At 45.8% G+C, this 22,473-nt stretch overlaps 2 protein-coding genes across 3 annotated transcripts; both read right to left on the bottom strand.

The window, feature by feature from the left end:
* Nucleotides 1-5,029: 5,029 nt before the first annotated feature.
* Nucleotides 5,030-17,675, bottom strand: LOC128409341 (zinc finger protein 665-like). 2 transcript variants are annotated; one of them, XM_053379701.1, is made up of 4 exons: nt 17,528-17,675; nt 15,357-15,439; nt 10,978-11,104; nt 5,030-7,846 (listed from the first exon to the last, which is right to left on the bottom strand). In XM_053379701.1, exons 2-4 carry the CDS (start codon nt 15,429-15,431, stop codon nt 5,769-5,771), a joined length of 2,280 nt encoding a protein of 759 aa, XP_053235676.1. In that variant the 5' UTR covers nt 15,432-15,439; nt 17,528-17,675; the 3' UTR covers nt 5,030-5,768. The 2 variants fall into 2 exon arrangements, with proteins under 2 accessions (XP_053235676.1, XP_053235675.1); XM_053379700.1 differs by having other exon boundaries at nt 5,030-7,849.
* A 1,216-nt stretch (nt 17,676-18,891) lies between these two features.
* Nucleotides 18,892-22,473, bottom strand: LOC128408826 (zinc finger protein 24-like). Its single transcript, XM_053378848.1, has 3 exons — nt 22,247-22,473; nt 19,712-20,131; nt 18,892-18,899 (listed from the first exon to the last, which is right to left on the bottom strand). Exons 2-3 carry the CDS (start codon nt 20,103-20,105, stop codon nt 18,892-18,894), a joined length of 402 nt encoding a protein of 133 aa, XP_053234823.1. The 5' UTR covers nt 20,106-20,131; nt 22,247-22,473.

Below are 22,473 nucleotides of genomic sequence, written 5' to 3' on the forward strand. Positions count from 1 at the left end.
CCCACAACTCCCTCCAGCTGCACCCCCAGTCTCTCCCCCAGTTATAATACATAATAATATGACGCACCTCCAGCGCCTCCACGAGGAAGGACAGCCGCCGCCATGTTGGCATCTCCCCACGGAAGCGGAAGCTGCTATTCTCCCGACAGCCTTTTTCCTCCGCTCTAGAGGAATCTCAGCTGTGTCGCCGCTGCTCTTAACCGTTTCGGAGCCGAGCGGCAGGAGCCTCTTGGCTTCTCCGGGCAAAGAGCTGGATCAGCTGCACGGGCGCCCCAAATGGTTTTCTAAATTATTTATTTTTATATAAAGGGGAACTGTTGTTATTTTGAAAATTTTAATATATATATATATATATATATATATATATATATATATATATATATATAAAAATAAAAATTTTCAAAATAACAACAGTTCCCCTTTTGGTACATAGATATCCAATCCAAATTTGCAATAAATGGCTTTTCCTCGCCCCCTCCTGTTTCCATCCCCCCCTTTATTCGCCTTGCATGTAATTATATTTCTCCAATTAATTCCAACTTCTTTTTCCCATTCTAATTCTATTCTTAGTTCATCAATGTTACATCAAACCTGCTAATGTTTTCACGTTTTTACAGTGTTGTCTAAAATAGTCTATAAAGCTCTCCCATTCTTGATTTAATTTTTTTTCCTGATTAGATCGGCCTGATGTTCACGGAAAGTTTAACCATTTCGGCATAGTCAATCATTTTGAGTTTTCCATTCTTTTTTGGGGGGGATCTTTTCTTCTTTCCACATCTGGGCTAGTAGCATTCTGGCTGCTGTAGTCGCATAAATAGTCTCTTTTGCTTCCTTGGCAATTCTCCTCCTATTACACCTAGTAAAAAAGCCTCTTGTTTTTAACAAACATAATTTTAAACTTCTTTTAAAGTTCATTGTATATCATTTCCCAGAAGCCCTTTACTTTTGTACATGCCCACCACATGTGGGGGCGGGGAGTGCCTTCCCCTTATCCTTACATTTCCAGTATAGATGTATTTTTTATATATTTTAGCAAACTTTACTGGAGTAAAATACCACCGGTACATCATCATCATATAATTTTCCCATGATTCAAGTGGTATTTTATAACCTATATCTTTTGTCCATTGTATCATTACAGCTTTAACCTCTTCACCTTTCGTCTCCCATTCCAACTGTAGTTTGTACATTCTTAGTAACAATTTCTCATTATTTTCTAATAATTCCCTTTCAGACTTTAAGAATTCCTTCCCAAAGCCCTTCTCTTTGTCACCTCTGAATATGTCATTTAATTGGTAATATTGTAACCAATCTGTTAACAGAGCTTTTATATCCTCATAGTCTTTCATCTTTAATTTGTAGTCTACTTCTGTTAGCAGAACTTTCTTTGTTGCCCAATTTCCATTCATGTTTACCTTTTTTAAAGATATGGCTTCCAATGGGGAATGCCACAAAGGTGTCTTGTTCTCTAATAAATACTTATATTTGTCCCATACTTGGTAAATTGATTTCCCTATAATGTGGTTCAGGAATCCCTTGTGTACCTTTGTTTTCTCATACCATAAGTAAGCATGCCAACCAAACCTATTATCACGTCCTTCCAGATCTAATACCTCAGTATTGTTTAACTGTATCCATTCTCGCAGCCAGCAGAGACAGGACGCTTCATAATATAACTTTAAAGCCAGCAGGGAGAATCCACGTCTTTGTTTTAAACATGTTAATAATTTATATTTTCTTCTAGGTCCCATCCCCCGTCAGATAAATTTAGAAATATCCTTTTTCCATTGCTTAAAGTGTTCCACTCCTCTGACCATGGGTATTGATTGGAATAAAAACAAGATTCTTGTCAATACATTCATTTTTATCACAGAGACCCTTCCCCACAATGATAAGTTTATCTTTCCCCATATCTCCATATCCCTTTTAACTTCATTCCAGACCTTTAAATAGTTCTATTTAAAAATATTTATATTTCTGGTTGTTAACCACAGCCCTAGATATTTCACTTTCTTTTCTATCACCAGGTCTGTTTTTGACTTAAATTCATTTTTCTTTTGTTCTGACATATTCTTCAGTAATACTTTTGTATTTACCGTATTCAACTTGAAACCTGCTACTTGCCCAAAATTATCATCCCCCCCAGCACCCTTGGAATATTTTCCATTAAAAACTTCCTGATACAGGGCTGCCTTCAGATGTCTTCTAAAAGTCAGATAGTTCTTTATTTCCTTGACATCTGAAGGGAGGGCGTTCCACAGGGAGGGCGCCACTCCCAAAAAGGCCCTCTGCCTGGTTCCCTGTAACCTCACTTCTCTCAGGGAGGGAACCGCCAGAAGGCCCTCGGAGCTGGACCTCAGTGGGGGCTGAACGATGGGGGTGGAGACGCTCCTTCAGGTATACTGGACCGAGGCCATTTAGGGCTTTCAAGGTCAGCACCAACACTTTGAATTGTTCTTGGAAATGTACTGGGAGCCAGTCTTGAGGTATTTCAGGACTGGTGTCATATAGTCCCGGCAGCCGCTCCCAGTCACCAATCTGGGAAGTAAGCCTTTTCCCTACTGATGACCGATATTTCATTCTGATGCTGGGGGAATCTCTTCCCTTTGGGGGTCCCTGGCTGGATGATAGGCAGGTAAAACTGACCCTAACACTAACCTGTCACAAAAGACAACGACCGCACAGGCTGTGTAACATTAGGAGCTTTGGTCAAGGTCTGGAGTAGAGTCCCCTTGAAATGTGCCTTTTCCGGGAACAGGGTAATTTTATTGATACAGTGGTACCTCGGGTTAGTACTTAATTCGTTCCAGAGGTCCGTTTCTTAACCTGAAATTGTTCTTAACCTGAAGCACTACTTTAGCTAATGGAGCCTCCTGCTGCTGCCACGTTGCTGGAGCATGATTTCTGTTCTCATCCTGAAGCAAAGTTCTTAACCCGAGGTAATATTTCTGGGTAAGCGGAGTCTGAAACCTGAAGCATATGTAACCCGAGGTACCACTGTACAGCAAAGCTTTCTTATTTCAAATACAGTGGTACCTTGGTTTTCGAAGTGCGGCTTCTGCAGCCAATCAGAATCTGTGCCGGACGTTCAGCTTCTGAAAAATGTTCAGACACTGAAACCCTCACCTTTGGGTTTTGATTATTTGGAAGCCAATTTGTTTGGGAGCCAAGGTATGACTGTGTGTGCACCCCACTCTTGTTTGCATTAAGAACCGAAAGTGGCTTGCAACATTTTTTTAAAAAGGAAGCTAATCCTTTTTATTAATTTTCTTTATATATTGCTTGGTTGTGCATCCGCAGCAGTAACCAGAGGAAGGAGGACTGCTGGGACGAGCACAGAGAGAAGAAATGCCTCAGTGCATCTGCAGCTGCACAGCCGGGTGCCTCCATCTTCCCAAGCTGAATCGAAACATCTCACATGTATAGGTCTCTATAGCCACAGCAGGTGCCGTAACTCTTCAACGGTTTGACCTCATCCCCAAAGGCACAGTCCTCCATTGTCTCCCAGGACAGACGGATGCCAACCAAACCCTTGATTATTATCATTTTAAAAAAAACAACCACTCACAGCGATTTAAAAAAAGAATCAAACAACGGAATTATCTGTTAAAAACAACTATTTTAAACATTCGAAAAACAATTAAATTCAACGATATGCTAAAGCACAGATTAAAACACATTATCTGGATAGGCTTGCCTAAACAAAAAATGTTTTCGACAGCTGACGAAAAGGGTACAGGGATGGCAGCTGTCCGATGCCAATCGGCAGGGAGTTCCAAAGTGTGGGTGCTGCCACGGTAAAATACATTTTCTTTTATTTTTCACAAATGTGGAATGGCTATTATGTGGCACTTGCCACAGCACCAGCTCCGCAGATCAAAGTGGTCAATGGTTATATATGGGATAAGACGATCTCTCAGATAAACTCATCTCAACCTCAACCCAGCAGAGCAGGCACAGGGGTCCTTTGCCCTGGGGGCCAAATCCAGCCCCTCAGAACTCTCCCTGGTCCAAACCTCTTCAGCCACACCCCTCAGCAGCCCTGCTTTGGGCAATTTCCTTATATTTAACATTTTGTTCTTTCTCAAGGCTGCTTTCCTCAAATCATGCAGGTTCTGGCCAGCTTCAAGATGTAAATTTCAGCTAACCTCTTTTCAGCCTCCTCAGAGGAAAAGAACAGGCTTACCCACCCATGCATTTATTTAGGGGTGCCGTATTTCAAAAAGTGACAATCCAGACACAAAAATTGTTGGGCTATATTTTTTTTTTAAAGTTCTGGCCAAAGTCGTTGAGCTCTGAAACTTCCTTTCTAAAGATCCTTCTAAAAATCGACACTTCCAGATTTTCCCGGACATGTCAGAGCTTTCCGCCCGGTCACCGTTGCCGGTGGCCAAATTCCGGACGTATGCCAACCCTAATTTATTTCCATTACACTATACCATCTTGTAGCCATAAGAGGGCCTTCTCTGTGGCAGCCCCTAAATTGTGAAACTCCCCACAGAGACATAATTGGCACCTTCATTTTCACAAACGCTGAAGATGCGCCTCTTACCGCTTCTGACACTATAGATGTATATTTTTAGGACCCGCCCTAAGTCGTTTTAAATTGCTTTTAATTTTGTGGCAGAGATGACTGGCAGAATCCGAGACCAGCGAAAAGAGAGAGCGGAAGAAGAATGGAGAAAATTTAAAGACTATCTTAAGAAACACTGCAAAATTGTGGAATGTTGAGACGTTGTGGATTTGGAGAACATGAGGTTGAATGCTGTAACCATTATGCAATATGAAAAGAAAGGTTAAAATTTATTTATTAGAAATTAGGGAAGGATTTGTTGATCAAAATTAATTAGAGATTGGAATGCAGTAAGGGGAGGTATGAGGAGGTCGGGAAAATCTTTTATGAAAATAGGGTTTGAAATTATACATGTGGTGTTTTTTTTTGGTGTTTTGTGTGTGTGTATGTTTTTGTTGTGATTTGTGTTTTTATAATTTGTGAAAAACTAATAAATATTTAATTTAAAAAAAAATGTTTTTAATTTTGTGTTTTAGTTGTTGTTACCCACCCTGGGACCTGAAGGTAAAGGGCGAGTAGTCAGTTGCAATTGTCATTCTGATGGTAAGAAGGATATTTTTAAACTAGGTTGGGTGGTCAAGGATTCCTTCGCAGTTATTCCTATATTGCAAGAGGTTGTTCCTTCCAAAGCTACAGTTCTACTATCATCTAATGAAGGTAAACGGTAGAAAATCTGGGACGGGTAAGGGAGACCTTCTTTACACAGCACATAGCTAAACTACAGAATTCACTGCCACAAGATGTAGTACAATTAGACAAATGTGTCGAGGATAAGACTGCTAATGGCTACCATTCATGATGGATATATATTGCCTTCAGAATCAGAGGCAGCGTGCATCTGAATCCTCGTCACTCGGGAGCAGAATTGGGAGAGGGTGTTGACCTTACACCCTGCTTATTATGCTTCCTACTGTTCTGACCCAGCAGGGATCATCTTAAGTCTTCCCACCAAGAACCTTTCAACACTCCATACACGTTTTTAATGAGTTCTTCCTAGTACGAATTATTGGATGCCCAGAAAGGATTTCACGTGTGCTTAAGATTTTTCCACGCTTCACTTATAGGGTTCTCCGCTTTGTGGATTCTTCAATGTCCACAGGTGTGCCTGCATACGCAGAAGCTCTTCCTGCACCCCAAACATTTATATAGCTTCTCCCCAGTGTGAATTCTTTAATGGAAAGTGAGACGCATGCTTCTACTGAAAACCTTTCCACATGCCGTGCATTAATATTTCCTCACGAGAGTGAGTCATTTGATGTTTAGTCAGGATTCCACGTTGAATGAAGCTCCTTCCACATTCCAGGCATTTATACGGTTTCTCTCCTGTGTGAGTTCTTTGATGGGTAGTCAGGATTCCACGCTGAATGAAGCTCTTTCCACACTCCAAGCACTGGTAGGGTTTCTCCCCCGTGTGAATTCGTTGATGAGAAGCAAGGCTTGATTTAACAGAAAATGTCATGCCACAGTCTGAACATTTATAGGGCTTCTCCCCCACATGATTTTTTTGATGAGAAGAGAGGTATGTGCTCCTACTGAAGCTCTTTCCGCACTCCAAGCATTGATAGGGTTTCTCCCCTGTGTGAATTCTCTGATGAGAAGCAAGGTTTGGGCTTCGACTGAAACTCTTTCCACACTCCAAACAATTATATGGTTTCTCCCCTGTGTGAGTTGTTTGATGGGAAGAAAGTTCCGGACTTGAACGGAAACTCTTTCCACACTCCAAACATTTATATGGCTTCTCTCCTGTGTGAATTCTTTGATGAGAAGTGAGATTCACCTTCTGAATGAAACTCTTTCCACACTCCAAGCACTGGTACGGTTTCTCTCCTGTGTGAATTCTTTGATGAGCAATGAGACCTGTTTTCCCACTGAAACTCTTTCCACACTCCAAACATCCATATGGCTTCTCCCCTGTGTGAACTCTCTGATGACAAGTAAGGTTAGAACTGAAATGGAAGCTCTTCCCACACTCCAAGCATTGATATGGCCTGTCACCTGTGTGGGTTCTCTGGTGAGAAGCAAGATTTACCTTTTGGCTGAAGCTCTTTCCACACTCGTAGCACTGATACGGTTTCTCTCCTGTGTGAGTTGTTTGATGGGCAATGAGGCCTGTTCTTACGCTGAAGCACTTTCCACATTGCAAGCACTGGTAGGGTTTCTCCCCTGTGTGAGTTGTTTGATGGGAAGAAAGTTCTGGACTGGAACGGAAGCTCTTTCCACACTCAAAGCATTTATATGGTCTGTCCCCTGTGTGGGTTCTCTGATGAGTATTGAGATTCACCTTCTGACTGAAGCTCTTTCCACACTCCAGGCATTTATATGGTCTCACGCCTGTGTGAATACTTCGATGAGCAATGAGGCCTGTTCTCCCGCTGAAGCACTTTCCACATTCCAGGCATCCATACGGCTTCTCCCCTGTGTGAACTCTCTGGTGGCAAGTAAGGTTGGAACTGAAATGGAAACTCTTCCCACACTCCAAGCATTTGTACGGCCTGTCCCCTGTGTGGGTTCTCTGATGAGAAGTGAGGTTTACCTTCTGACTGAAGCTCTTTCCACACTCGGTGCACTTAAATGGTTTCTCCCCTGTGTGAGTTGTCTGATGGGAGACAAGGGCTGTTCTGCCGCTGAAGCTCCTTCCACATTCCAGGCATTTATATGGTTTCTCCCCTTTGTGGGTTGTTCGGTGGGAAGACAGTTCTGCATTCGAACCGAAAGTCTTTCCATGCTCCAGGCGTCTGTCCTCCACATGGGTACTTTGGTGGGAAGTGAGATTTGAATTCTCCGTGAAGCTCTTTCCATACTCCAAGCACTGATATGGTTCCTCCACCGAGTGGATCAAACAGAAACTCTCTCCACAGTCCAGGCATTTATATGGTTTCTCTTCTGTGTCAATACTTTGATGGGCCATGAGGCCTGTTGTCACGCTGAGGCCCTTTCCATACTCTAGGCTTACATATGGCTTCTCCTCCGTATGGGTTCTGAAATGGCAAGTCAGGTCGGAACTGAAATGGAAGCGCTTTCCACACTCCAAGCACTGATATGGTTTCTCCTCTGTTTCCCTCAGCATGGAAGGGCTGTTCTTTTCCTGTCTCTCATCCACTTCTTCCTGAGCTGTGATTTCGTGGCAGTCAGTGTCCTGAGAGGCAGAGGCTTTTCCCCTCATCTTCTGATTTGCTTCGGTTTTCCTTCTCTGCTGTTCCCTCTTCTCACATGTTTCTCTTTCCAGAGACATCCCGGGAGACTCTCCCTTTTCCTCACTGTCCCATTCATCACCTGCTGGAACGGAGGTGGAAAATCAGTCAGAAATGGAGCCTCAAATCATAGAACAACTCAAACAGTTGTGATAAGGGCTGAAAAGACTTAAGAGGGAATGTCTTTGTATATGCTGGAAGCAGCCCAGAGTGGCTGAGGCAACGCAAACAGATGGGCGGGGTACAAATACAGTCATACCTTGGTTGTCAAACACCTTGGTACTCGTCTGTTTTGGCTCCCGAACGCCACAAACCCGGAAGTGAGGGTTCTGGTTTGCGAACGTTTTTTTGGAAGCCAAACATCCAAAGTGACTTCCGCAACTTCCGATTGAGTGCAGGAAGCTCCTGCAGCCAATCAGAAGCCGCGCCTGGGTTTTTGACTGTTTTCGGAGGTCAAACAGATTCTGGAATGGATTCCGTTCGAGAACCAAGGTACGACAGTAATAAAATTATTACTATTATTAGCATCATCATAATCATATTAGCACAGGGTGAGGGTGCCTGCTGTAAACCTCCAAATGTCACTGGACTGACCCCAATGTAACCAGAATTATTAATACTGTTATTAACAACAGTTTGTTAGATTTGTTTCCTGCCTTACCTCCCGAAGGAGCCCAGAAAAGCAAACAGCAAAATGTTAAAACAAAATTTAAAAATTCCTTCCAGTAGCAACTTAGAGACCAACTAAGTTTGTTATTGGTATGAGCTTTCATGTGCATGCACACTTCTTCAGATGTTAGAACAGCCCAATTTAAAAATTGAATTTTAAAAAAATGTATTTAAAGTGTTAAAAAACCATTCAAAACAGTCTAAAGAACATTTGGAACACCTGACAACAATCACATACCCAAGTTATTACTTTCATGGTTGCTATGGCCAGTATCTCTCAGCCATCAAACTTCTGGGTAGACAGGAATGCTCTTAACTTTCTCCTGAAGATCAGTAACGGAGGCAGCTGTGCCTCACTCAGGAGGGGGAGCCAGCACCGAGAAGCTCCTGCCAGAAATAACTGTGGACTGGGCAGCTCCATGGCCAAAGGTGAAGGGAGGAGGGAGTTGTAATCTAGGAACCTTTAGTAGACCACAGCTGGTTGCTTACACCTTCCCTCAAAGCATCCTGGGAGCTATAGTTTCTTAAGGACTCTGAGAGTGGTTAGGTAACCCCCTATTTAATAAATAATAGTAATAAGAATAATAATTATACCGCGCCCATCTGGCTGGCATTCCCCAGCCACTCTGGGCAGCTCCCAACAGAATATTAAAAACACGATAAAACATCAAACATTAAAAACTTCCCAATACAGGGCTGCCTTCAGATGTCTTCTAAAAGTCAGATAGTTCTTTATCTCTTTGACATCTGATGGGAGGGCGTTCCACAGGGTGGGTGCCACTACTGAGAAGGCCCTCTGCCTGCTTCCCTGTAACATCACTTCTTGCAGGGAGGGAACCGCCAGAAGGCCCTCGGAGCTGGACCTCAGTGGGGGCTGAACGATGGAGGTGGAGATGTTCCTGCAGGTATACTGAGCCGAGGCCGTTTAGCGCTTTAAAGGTCAGCACCAACACTTTGAACTGTGCTCAGAAACATACTGGGAGCCAATGTAGGTCTTTCAGGACCGGTGTTATACGGTCTTGATGGCCGCTCCCAGTCACCAGTCTAGCTGCTGCATTCTGGATTAATTGTACTTTCCGGGTCACCTTCAAAGGTAGCCCCACACAGAGGGCATTGCAGTAGTCCAAGCGGGGGATAAGCAGAACATGCACCACTCTGGTGAGACAGTCCACAGGCAGGTAGGGTCTCAGCCTGAGTACCAGGTGGAGCTGGTAGACAGCCGCCCTGGACACAGAACTGACCTGCACCTCCATGGACAGCTATGAGTCCAAAATGACTATTCCGCTCACAGAGCTACAATTCCTAGAGTCCTCTGAGAAGAAGGATTGACTGCTAAACCACTCTGGGAACTATAGCACTGTGAGGGGAACAGGGGTCTCTCCTGACAACTCTCAGCACTCATTTTTGTTCAGACAAGGTTTCCCTGCTGGGTGACCTAGTGTCTCCGCTGTGTGTGTCTTTCTAAATTTATCTGTGATTCTGTTCTGTGCTGTTTTTAAGCTGGGTTCTTTTTTCTTTTTTATATATATATATATATATATATATATATATATATATATATATATAAAATTCTGTACGTCCTCTAGAGACGTACATTTAATTAATGAGTTTTATATACCGTATTTTTCGCTCTATAGGATGCACCTTTTCCCTCCTAAAAAGCAAGGGAAAATGTGTGTGCGTCCTATGGAGCGAATGCAGGGGGGAGGCAGGCGGGAAAAGCCCCCAAGAGCCGCACACAAACTCCGTGCGCTCTTGCGGGCTTTTCCCCAGGAGGGAGAAGGGACTGACTGGCCGCATCAGTCCCTTCTCCCTCCTCGTAGAAAAGCCCACAGGAGCCGTGCGCTCCTTAAAGGATGCGTGGCTCCTGTGGGCTTTTGCGGGAGGTGGGGGAATTCCCCCACCTCCCGCAAAAACAGGGAGAAGGTCTGGGAGAAGCGCACAGGCTGCCTGCAGCCTGTCCGCTGCTCCCACAGCTGGGGGAGGGGGGGAATCATATTTTTTTTCCTTGATTTCCCCCTCTGAAAATTAGGTGCGCCCCATAGTCAGGTGCGCCCTATGGAGCGAAAAATACGGTAGTCCTTGACTGTAAGAGAAAAAACCTCAAGCCATTTTCCAAAAAGAATAAAACAATGGGGAAATGTGGTCAGCAACTGGGTGACAACCGAACATTAAATAAGAAATGACGCAGCTATGGGAGGAAATGATCAACATATGTTTGCAACACGAGCGGGAAACCTGATTTTAAGAAATCGTATTATATTAAAGTAATTTGGTTTGTAAAAATTTGGAAAACTAATAAAAAGATTTTTTTAAAAAAAATAAGAAAACAATGAACTTATCAGCAAAAACCAGTTAAAAACAACTATTTTAGCCACTCAAAAGAACTGAAAATCAACAGTGCTAAAAATGGTTGTGGATAAATGAATAATACTCTCTAGCAGGCTTCCCTTGCAGGGAGTTGGAATATGTGATCCCTGCTCACCTTCGAGCTCTACAGTTCTATGTGCTGATAATCAGCTAAAGAAAAAAACTGTGTCTTACCCAGGGAGGCCAGAATCTCCGAGTTCTCCACCATAACTTCCCTGTGCAGGGACCTTTGATTCGGATTCAGCAGGGCCCACTCTTCCTCGGAGAAATACACAGCCACCTCCTCAAAGGTCACCAAATCCTGGAAGAGAAGCAAACATTTCCTCCTCACTGATAACGGAACATTTATTTACCAGCAAAATCCCAAGTGCAGACAAGGTGGGTGGGTTTTACCCTCAGCCCCGAGGATGGTTTGGGTTAATCCCCGTGCATGTGGTTTAAAATCCATTTGAACATTTTCATTCTATTAAATTGCATTTCAATGTGTGTTTTAAGATGCTTGCAACTGTTTTTAAAAAGCTGTTTCATTTCATTACATGCACATGTTTGAGAAATACAGAAACGAACCACAGCTTGCCTGTTTTTCTTTATTATAAAATTTATTTTTTTTCTATTTTTCAAAAGTGTTTTGACTTAAAAACACTCCAATGTTTCCCAACAAATATAAATATAAATATAAATATAAATATAAATATAAATATAAATATAAATATAAATATAAATTGACTTCCCCCCACTCCTTTTGCGGTTTCTTATATTTTTAAGATTTATAACACTGCATCTCCTTAGTTACTCCAATTAGTGTATTTTTTAACATTAATTTTAACTGTTTGGTTTAGGTTACAGCTTGCCTGTTTGACCCGCAACTTTAGCAACTTTAGAAAGAAAATGACGCAGAGCGGAGAAACGGTTATTTCAGAGAGATAAAATCAATGCTACGAATGATAGGGCTATGATTTCATGGAAGTGCAACTGAGCAGTCAAAAAGTTCTGGTATAGAATGAAATCCAGATAAAACTATACTTTACATTGAGCCTGCCAGCTGTAAGTTTGTATTTGGATGTAATTAATTAAGCTACCATGTAGCTGCATAGTCCATAGGTTCGTCTTTGGTTTTAAAAAAGGATTCGGTTTTCTTTTTAATTGTATTATTTCATCCAGTGATTTTTCCCCCCTGGGAAAATAGGTGGAGGAACTTACCACTAAATGTGTTTGTTTGCTTGTTTGTTTGTTTGTTTGTTTGTTTCAGGCCCAGTCACAGTGCCCCTCTCCCAGGCAGTGGCTAAATGCAAATTGTGATTAATAAACTCAAGCAGACAATGATCTGGATTTGAAATGGCTAAAACTTTATTGATTACAGATGGAGGGGGATTTTTGGCTGAGGCATTGTGGGTATATATCCGTTCCAGCCCCCTTGGACAAAAAAATAATTATTATTTAATTTTTAAAAGGTAAGGGAGTTCAGTTTGCCCCCAGTTCCTGCTCCAAAAAACAAAAACAAAAAAACCCCTGATTTTTATCACAGATGCATTTGCAGCCCGGGGGTCCTTTTGAGAGGAGAATAGCACTTAATGGCTGTCAGGGATTATGGAAACCACCCATAATCCGTTGAGAATCTCCAAGCTGCCACAACAACCTGTTGTGAGTTTTTCCAAGGCTTGCTGAAGTTTGCACAGCCAGAAACACTACACTGGGTCCAGCACATTTTCCACGCACCCTTGAAGTGAACTGAAGTGTCTGGAGGTGATTGGAGGATGGATGGTGGCTAACAGTTTGAGGTTGAATCCTGACAAGACAGAAGTACTGTTTTGGGGGGACAGGTGGGAGTGGGGGACTCCCTGGTCCTGAATGGGGTAACTGTGCCCCTGAAGGACCAGGTGCGCAGCCTGGGAGACATTTTGGACACAGCTGTCCATGGAGGCGCAGGTCAATTCTGTGTCCAGGGTGGCTGTTTACCAGCTCCATCTGGTACGCAGGATGAGACCCTATCTGCCCGCAGACTGTCTCGCCAGAGTGGTGCATGCTCTAGTTATCTCCCGCTTGGACTACTGCAATGCGCTCTACGTGGGGCTACCTTTGAAGGTGACCCGGAAACTACACCTAATCCAGAATGTGGCAGCTAGACTGGTGACTGAGAGCGGCCGCCGAGACCATATAACACCGGTCTTGAAAGACCTACATTGGCTCCCAATACGTTTCCGAGCACAATTCAAAGTGTTGGTGCTGACCTTTAAAGCCCTAAACGGCCTCAATCCAGTATATCTGAAGGAGCGTCTCCACCCCCATCGTCCAGTCCAGACACTGAGGTCCAGCACTGAGATCCTTCTGGCGGTTCCCTCACTGCGAGAAGCCAAGTTACAGGGAACCAGGCAGAGGGCCTTCTCGGTAGTGGCGCCCTCCCTGTGGAATGCCCTTCCACCAGATGTCAAAGAGAACAACTACCAGACTTTTAGAAGACATCTGAAGGCAGCCCTGTTTAGGGAAGCTTTTAATGTTTGATGTAGTACAGTATTTTAATATTTTTTTTGGAAGCCGCCCAGAGTGGCTGGGGAAGCCCAGCCAGATGGATGGGGTATATTTATTTATTTATTTATTTATTTATTTATACATACATACATACATACATACATACATACATACATACATACCCCGCCCATCTGGCTGGGATTCCCCAGCCACTCTGTGCGGCTATCAACAGAATATTAAAAACACAATAAAACATCAAATATAAAAAACTTCCTGATACAGGGCTGCTTTCAGATGTCTTATAAAGGTCAGGTAGTTGTTTATTTCCTTGACATCTGATGGGAGGGTGTTTCACAGGGCGGGTGCCACCACTGAGAAGGCCCTCTGCCTGGTTCCCTGTAACCTCACTTCTCACAGGGAGGGAGCTGCCAGAAGGCCCTCGGAGCTGGACCTCAGTGTCTGGACTGGATGATGGGGGTGGAGACGCTCCTTCAGGTATACTGGGCCAAGGCCATTTAGGGCTTTAAAGGTCAGCACCAACACTTTGAATTGTGCTCGGAAACGTATTGGGAGCCAATGTAGGTCTTTCAAGACCGGTGTTATGTGGTCTCGGCGGCCGCTCCCAGTCACCAGTCTAGCTGCCGCATTCTGAATTAGTTGTAGTTTCCGGGTCACCTTCAAAGTAGCCCCACGTAGAACGCATTGCAGTAGTCCAAGCGGGAGATAACCAGAGCATGCACCACTCTGGAGAGACTGTCTGCAGGCAGGTAGGGTCTCAGCCTGCGTGCCAGATGGAGCTGGTAAACAGCTGCCCTGGACACAGATTTGACCTGTGCCTCCATGGACAGCTGTGAGTCCAAAACGTCTCCCAGGCTGCGTACCTGGTCCTTCAGGGGCACAATTACCCCATTCAGGACCAGGGAATCCTCCACACCTGCCCGCCTCCTGTCCCCCTAAAACAGTACTTCTGTCTTGTCAGGATTCAACCTCAATCCATTAGCCGCCATCCATCCTCCAACCGCCTCCAGACACTCACACAGGACCTTCACCGCCTTCACTGGTTCTGACTTAAAAGAGAGGTAGAGCTGGGTATCATCCGCATACTGATGAACCCCCAGCCCAAACCTCCTGATGATCTCTCCCAGCGGCTGCATGTAGATGTTGAAAAGCATGGGGGAGAGGACAGAACCCTGAGGCACCGCACATGTGTGGTGATGATGATGATGATGATGATGATGATTAATAGGAATTCCAGGTGCCAGCACAGCAATAAATCACAGCAACACAATCTGGCATAGATAGAACTTTTTTTTCTACTGGCTTTATAAGCTTAACAATTCCAAAAACTATTGACCTGCTTCTCCAATAGAGGCACACTTCTTTCTAAGTCTTTTTAAGGTCTTGCCATAGTTGGCTGCAAGACACACCCCGCCCTCAAAGGACTACATCCTTTCAGTTTGAGGTTTATGTTCGGACTAAACGGACTCTTACTCAGTTCCAGAAACTGAGCATGTATAAAGACAGCTCACGGAGTGCTGAGCTTGCAGATGTAAAAAACAAAACAAAACAAAACCAGCAAGAAAACAGCTTCAGGAAATTGCATGATTTCTGGCAAATGAATGTCTCACTCCATAACAGGCCTGGTGGGCAGATGCTAAGGGAATGAGACATATCCAGAGAAGTGAGCTCCTCTCCATCTCCCCAGTGATCCTTCTCCTTAAAAGGTAAAGGGACCCCTGACCATTGGGTCCAGTCGTGGCCAACTCTGGGGTTGTGGTGCTCATCTCGCTTTATTGGGCGAGGGAGCCGGCGTACAGCTTCCGGGTCATGTGGCCAGCATGACTAAGCCGCTTCTGGCAAACCAGAGCAGCGCACGGAAACGCCATTTACCTTCCCGCCGGAGAGGTACCTATTTATCTACTTGCACTTTGACGTGCTTTCAAACTGCTGGGTTGGCAGGAGCAGGGACCGAGCAACGGGAGCTCACCCCATCGCGGGGATTCAAACCGCCGACCTTCTGATCAGCAAGCCCTAGGCTCTGTGGTTTAACCCACAGCGCCACCCGCGTCCCTGATCCTTCTCCTTACCTGATCTTTTCCCATCACAACTCCTTCCCCTCCACCACCAGGGAGAGATGACCCGCTACATACTGCTGGCATCATTCCGTCTCCTGCAAGAGACAAAAAATAATTTAATAATAATTTATTATTTATACCCCCGCCCACCTGGCTGGGTTTCCCCAGCCACTCTGGGTGGCTTCCAACAAAGATTAAAAATACATTAAAATGTCACACATTAAAAACTTCCCTGAACAGGGCTGCCCTCAGATGTCTTATAAATGTCAGGTAGTTGTTTATCTCTTTGACATCTGCTGGAAGGGCGTTCCACAGGGTGGGTGCCACCACCGAGAAGGCCCTCTGCCTGGTTCCCTGTAACTTGGCTTCTCGCAGCGAGGGAACCTCCAGAAGGCCCTCAGAGCTGGACCTCAGTGTCCGGGCAGAACGATGGGGGTGGAGACGCTCCTTCAGGTATACTGGGCTGAGGCCGTTTAGGGCATTAGAGGTCAGCACCAACACTTTGAAGGGGCAAGAAGGCTGTTTAGGGTTGCCTTGCCTCCCAGGTTGCGCCATGAACCACTTAACGGATTTGCCCCCACATCCTGTCGTTGCAGGAAGTTCGTACAGGGCTCGAACCTGCAATCTTGGCGTTGACAGCACCGTGCTCTAACCAACTGAGCTATCCAAGCGCAATGGATGTGGGGTAAGCAAAAAACCATGAGCATACCCAAGGGTGAAGCATTATCACGGCAATCCAGGGAAGGGGAATCTCTGGCCCAGCTGCTGCTGCTGCTGCTGTTAGACTCCAACTCCCAGCATCCCTCAGTAGTGGCCTGGAGGCAGGCGGCAGAGGAACCAACCCCCATGGCAGGTTGCCAGGAACAGATAGGACGAAGAAAAGTCCTTGCCATCTGCTTTTTATTCAACGTTCACAGAGAGAGGCTTGGGAATGCAGCCTTGCGGAATAATGGTGTTGTCCCGAGTGAATCTCCACCCCTCTGTCTCTCCCATTTCCTTATGAGTTATCGCTACAGGTGCTGCAAAGTGCCCTCTGAACTCTTTGTTCTCCTACTTTCTTTTTATATATATAGACATTTTTATTGATTTTTTAACATATCAGTTCCAAGAGTCATACAACATATCTTCCCATCTTATACAATATTTTTGACTTCCGTCAACACCTCTGATGATTTTCCATTTTTTATCACTTATTCTGCATTTCTTAATTTCCTATTACATTTAATTGTCCTTAACTAATAATTCTTTTCACAGCCTTTCTTGCAATGTTTCAAATAATCCACCTTACAAAACTTCTTGCAGTCCTACTAGCGTAGTCTGTTCATCACAATTACTTTTCAGATACAGCGGTACCTCTGGTTACGTACTTAATTCGTTCCGGAGGTCCGTTCTTAACCTGAAAGTGTTCTTAACCTGAAGCACCACTTTAGTTAATGGGGCCTCCCACTATTGCTGCGTCCCTACCACACAATTTCTGTTCTCATCCTGAAGGAAAGTTCTTAACCCGAGGTAATATTTCTGGGTTAGCGGAGTCTGTAACCTGAAGCGGATGTAACCTGAAGCATATGTAACCCGAAGTACCACTGTACAGTCATACCTTGAGTTGAAGTAGCTTCAGGATGAGTATTTTCAGGTTGCACTCCGAGGCGACCAGGAAGTAACGGAGTGTGTTACTTCCGGGTTTCACCGCTCGCACATGCGCAGTCAAAATGACGTCACGTGCATGCGTGGAAGCGGCAAATAGTGACCCACGCACGCACAGACGCAAGTTGTGTTCACTTCAGGATGTGAACGGGGCTCCGGAACGGATCCCGTTTGCATCCAGAGGTATCACTGTAGTTCATATATTTACTCCAGTCTTCTAAGAATCTCTGATCCCGCAGGTTTCGAATCCTTCCTGTTAATTTATCTAGTTCTGCATAGTCCATTGCTCTCCGGGTTCTGAGAGAGGGGGGTCTGGAATACTTTCTAAAGACACTGAGTCCGTCAGCAGTCGCCCCCCTCCCGAGGTGCTTCTTCTTCTACTCTTCCTCTGAGCTGTGACCTCCCTCAAATCCCTCTTGTGATTCTGAACTCTCCTCCTCTGCCCAGTCCCTGACACCTGTCAGTCAGAGGCTGATGGGAGGTGGGGTCCAGCGACATTTGGGAGGCCACAGTTTCCCCACCTGTGCAGAAATCCTTACCAAGCAAGGTGGCCCCTCTGCCACGCTCTGGGGCGATCCCGCGTTGTGGGGGGCTCTGCCTCGTCCCCGAAAGAGCTTCCTCCGAGTCAGAAAATCTGGCCCTCGCTTCTGCAAGCAGGCTTTTCTCCTGGAGAAGAGGTGGGAGTGGAAAGCATTAGGGAAAGGATGGCAGAGGCAACGATGCATCAGAAGAAGTAGACCAAAATAGCCTATCCAGTTCCAGCATTCGGTTGTCCAGGCTGGCTAACTAGAAGCCTCCAGGAACGTAAGCTAAGGGCCCATCTAGTCCAGCATCCTGTTCTCACAGTGGCCAACCAGGTGCCCGTGGGAAACCCAAATGCAGGATTCGAGCTCTTGTGTGCAGTTTCCAGCGACTGGCATTCAGAAGAGTTATCGCCTCCTGCCATGGAGCTTTTTGAATTATGGTGCTGGAGGAGACTCTTGAGAGTCCCATGGACTGCAAGAAGATCAAACCTCTCCATTCTTAAGGAAATTAGCCCTGAGTGCTCACTGGAAGGACAGATCCTGAAGCTGAGGCTCCAAGACTTTGGCCGCCTCATGAGAAGAGAAGACTCCCTGGAAAAGACCCTGATGTTGGGAAAGATGGAGGGCACAAGGAGAAGGGGATGACAGAGGACGAGATGGTTGGACAGTGTTCTCGAAGCTACCAGCATGAGTTTGACCAAACTGTGGGAGGCAGTGGAAGACAGGAATGCCTGGCGTGCTCTGGTCCATGGGGTCACGGAGAGTCGGACACGACTACACGACTAAACAACAACAAGCCATGGAGGCACAGCATAGCCATCCTGGCTAGTAGCTGTGGATAGGCCTCTCCTTCATGAACTTGCCCAGTTCTCTTTTGAAGCCATCCAAGATGGCGGCCATCACTGCCTCCGGTGGCAAGGAGTTCCATAGTTTACACTGATATACCTAGGTATATCAATGTATTTAAATCTGAATTGTCAAATTGTGTTATTGTTATTATGGCTTTTGTTGTAGTGTCTTTTGCGGTTGTTGTTTGTATCGAAAAAATGATTATTATTATTATTTTAAAAAAAGGAGTTCCATACTTTAAAGTATGTGCTGCATGAAGAATTACTTTCTGTCCTGAATTCAGCTTGGATATCTCTAAGTTACCATGTTATGAGAGAGGGATGGGGGGGGGCGGGAAAACTATCTATTCACGTTCTCATGTTATGCCTCATTTTATAAACTTCTATCAGGTCATCTCTTTATGCCTCTTAGATAGTTTTAGGAAATTCTCCTTCACCTTCACTGCCTTTGGTTTGTTTTGGTTCTAATTCTGACTATATATTTTGTGTTTCTTATATTGTCAGTATAATTTTCATTAACAATGACTGATGTCAGGGAACTGCCATCGGAAGCACAGGAGGTGAAAGGGCTCACAGAGGTTGGGAGAGACTTATCAGCTGAGGAGGGAACCAGCAGGGGGAGAGAAGGAGTTCCAAGGGAAAGTGAGGCGGAGGGATGGCTCAGAGACACTTCCAGCGAAAACAGTGGGGAGGTTTCAGGACCTCCTATAGGGACACCCACTCCTCGCCGGAAACTGTCGCGCCGAGAGTCCGGAAGGCGCGTTTCCGTTAAGGAGCTTTTCTGCTGGAAGAAATTCCGTAAACGCCCACTGTCTGATGCTACCAGCGACTGACGGAGCCATGCTTAAGGAGCTCCGTTACAGACAGAGGTTTGTGGACTGAGCCAAACTCTGAGGGACTAGGAATTTCACGCACAAGCAGCTCATCATCCCATCACAACTTCCCTTCTTCTCTTCCATGGTTCATTTTGCGTATCATAAATCTCTACATATTATACATAAACTAAACCATTCCATTATTACATCCATCAATACTCATTTACACTGCTGAATTTATCTTAATGCTGCCAAGTTTTCAAGTGTACACAGTTCCCCCCCCCATATATTCAATAAACATTTTCCAATCTTCTCTAACCATATGTTCCTCTTGTTCTCTTATTCTATATGTTAGATCCGCAAGCTGCGCATATTCCATCGATTTAAGTTGCCATTCTTCTTTGGTTGGGACCTCACCCGTTTTCCATTTTGGGGCTAACAAAACACCGTGTTTCTTATATCATCATTTTATGTTGTGAACCGTGCTGAGATCTATAGGTGAAGGGCAATATATAAGAATAAAAATGTTCTCACCTGCTTCCTGTCCTCTGCCTGGCTCAGGAGGAAACCTTTGACCAGGGCCACCGCCTGGGAACTGGTCTCTGCTCCACATTCCCTCACCCAGTTCTCTATCTCCGGAGGGAGGACAGCCAAGAACTGCTCCAGGACCACCAGGTCCAGGATCTGAGCCTTGGTGTGTCTCTCCGGCTTCAGCCACTGACGGCAAAGATGGTGGAGTTGGCTGCAAACCTCTTGAGGCTCCTCAGCTTCCTGGTAGCGGAACTGCCTGAAATGCCAGCGCTGGACATCTAAGCTGAGGGTCTCTTCCTCTCCCAGGATGTTCTCCACAGCTCTTTTCCAGAATTCCCCACTGCTCTCAGGCTTGGGGTCTCTTCCTCCTTCAAGGCCAGCTGGGTTTTGCTCATCCATCGGGAAAACCTCCTACCGATTTCCGTCTAGAGGCAGAGAGGGGAGCAATTGGATCAGACCACCAAATCCTGCCAAGTGTGACATTGTCCCGTTAGCAAATGCGGGGAGAAACTGCTGGGGGAACGCATGCCGGAAGTGGGAGGGGCTGGAACACGTGGTGCGAGGTGCCAGAGCCCAATGTGGGTGGGGCAAGAACCAGGCCCCGCCTCCCACACGCTATTTATCCCACACAATTCCTTTACCACTCATTCACTCACTGGGTGCAACCTTGGGCCAGCAGCTGCTTCTCAGCCTAACGGGGCTGTTGTGGGGATTAAATCAGGAGGGGAAGAACCATCTACTGCACCTTGTAGCTCCTTGGAGCAAAGGTGAGATATCTAGCTGTCTGATGGCATAGTGCAGGAATCAGTTGCAGCGCAGGAATGATTTTTCTTTTTCTTCTTTTTTTGGGGGGTGGAGGTCACAGCCTGTAAGTAGGTTAACCTTCCCCTCCTTAAAATAACCCTGCTGTGCTGCAGATAGGCAAGGAAATGCTGCAATGGGAGCTTTTGCCCTCTTCCCCAATCTCCTGGTAGATGGACTTAAGACTAGCCTTGCATCAGTAAGCACCAGTGCCACTCCTTTTCTTCCTTGTTTCGATTCTTTGTGGCGTTTCCCCTCCCATTCCTCCCTATGCACCCCAGACTAGACAACATGGGCGTAGGATGCCAATAATAATAATAATAATAATAATAATAATAATAATAATTTATTTATATCCCGCCCTCCCCAGCCGAAGCCGGGCTCAGGGCGGCTAACAACAATAAAATAATACAACATTCTAAAATCATTTCATTATAAAATTAATTCAAATCAAATTGATGGCAACCATTGGGCTAGAGTTCTGTGAAGATTGCCAGAGGTGGGAGTCAGGCTGTGCCCTGGCCAAAGGCTTGGTGGAACAGCTCTGTCTTGCAGGCCCTGCGGAAAGAAGTCCCGCAGGGCCCTAGTCTCTTGTGGCAGAGCGTTCCACCAGATTGGAGCCACAGCCAAAAAAGCCCTGGCTCTGGTTGAGGCCAGCCTAACCTCTCTGTGGCCTGGAACCTCCATGATGTTTTTGTCTGAAGATCGTAAGTTCCTCTGTGGGACATACCAGGAGAGGCGGTCCCGTAGGTACGAGGGTCCTAGGCCGTATAGGGCTTTAAAAGTTAAAACCAGCACCTTAAACCTGATCCTGTACTCCACCGGGAGCCAGTGCAGCTGGCATAGCACCGGGTGAATGTGATCTCGCAGCGAGGACACCATAAGGAGTTTCGCTGCGGCATCCTGCACCCGCTGGAGTTTCTGGGTCAGTCTCAAGGGCAGCCCCACGTAGAGCAAGTTACAATAATCCAGTCTGGAGGTGACCGGCGCGTGGATCACAGTGGCTAGGTCAGGGCGAGAGAGGTAAGGAGCCAACTGCTTAGCTTGGCGGAGATGAAAAATGCCGCCTTTGTTGTAGCTGTAATCTGCACCTCCACAGAGAGGGAGGTATCGAAGATTACACCCAAACTCTTAACGGACGGTGCTGGCACTAATTGCACCCCCGCAAGAGATGGGAGTTGCCCCCTCAATCCCATATCGTCCCGTCCCAGCCAGAGGACCTCTGTCTTCGAAGGATTTAACTTCAACCGGCTCCCACGAAAAAATTATTCTCAGCTGGATGCCATCCTATCAGAGATGCCCAAGAAGGATAAAATTTTCCTCTTGGGTGGTTATGTGGATGCTGTGTGTGTCCTGGTTGAGCTCAGTCTTCTTCTTCTTCTTCTTCTTCTTCTTATTATTATTATTTTATTTATTTCTGATACCCGCCCAACTGACTTGAGTTGCCCCCAGCTGATCTGGGTGGCTTCCAAAGAAAATATAGAGGGAAAGAAAGAAAGACACATAGATAATTCAAAGCTTTCCGAAACAGGGTTGCCTTCCATTTCCCCATGGGGTGCAATGAGGGAAGGGGCAGATATAGGATCCTGCACCCGCTTTGGTGGCTTTTCCCCTCCAGCCTGCGGCCGGTACCGGACCTGGGCATCTTCCCCAGCCAGAGGCGCCCTGGCCCTTAAGGCAAGCTTTGCACCTCGGGGCTCCCCTTCCTGCAGAGGCACGCAAGAGGCGCGGGGGCTCACCAGCTCCAGGCGGGGGCCGCCGATGCAGCGCTCCGGGGAGAGGCAGAAGGTCGCTTTTCTCCTACGCCAGGCAGGGGAATAAAGACTTTGGGGGGGAGGAGGGGGAGGCATCGGCTCCGGAGAGGCTGGGAGACTACAACTCCCATCATGCCCGGCAACTGGCTCAGCGGGTTGAGGATGATGGGAGTTGTAGTCCAATCTTACCTCTGACTCGACCTAGGCTGGAG

Source organism: Podarcis raffonei, chromosome 2, assembly GCF_027172205.1.
Source record: "Podarcis raffonei isolate rPodRaf1 chromosome 2, rPodRaf1.pri, whole genome shotgun sequence".
Classification (NCBI taxonomy): Eukaryota; Metazoa; Chordata; class Lepidosauria; order Squamata; family Lacertidae; genus Podarcis; species Podarcis raffonei.

What these genes read in the sequence shown, in the direction of transcription:
- LOC128409341 (XM_053379700.1), bottom strand. Translation starts at nt 15,431, where the DNA reads ATGATGCCAGCAGTATGTAGCGGGTCATCTCTCCCTGGTGGTGGAGGG. An exon ending in TTGTGATGGGAAAAGATCAG is followed by an intron (nt 11,105 to 15,356) that starts GTAAGGAGAAGG and finishes CTTCTCTTCCAG; the next exon opens with GATTTGGTGACCTTTGAGGA. An exon ending in GGAGATTCTGGCCTCCCTGG is followed by an intron (nt 7,850 to 10,977) that starts GTAAGACACAGT and finishes CCTCCGTTCCAG; the next exon opens with CAGGTGATGAATGGGACAGT.
- LOC128408826 (XM_053378848.1), bottom strand. Translation starts at nt 20,105, where the DNA reads ATGGATGAGCAAAACCCAGCTGGCCTTGAAGGAGGAAGAGACCCCAAG.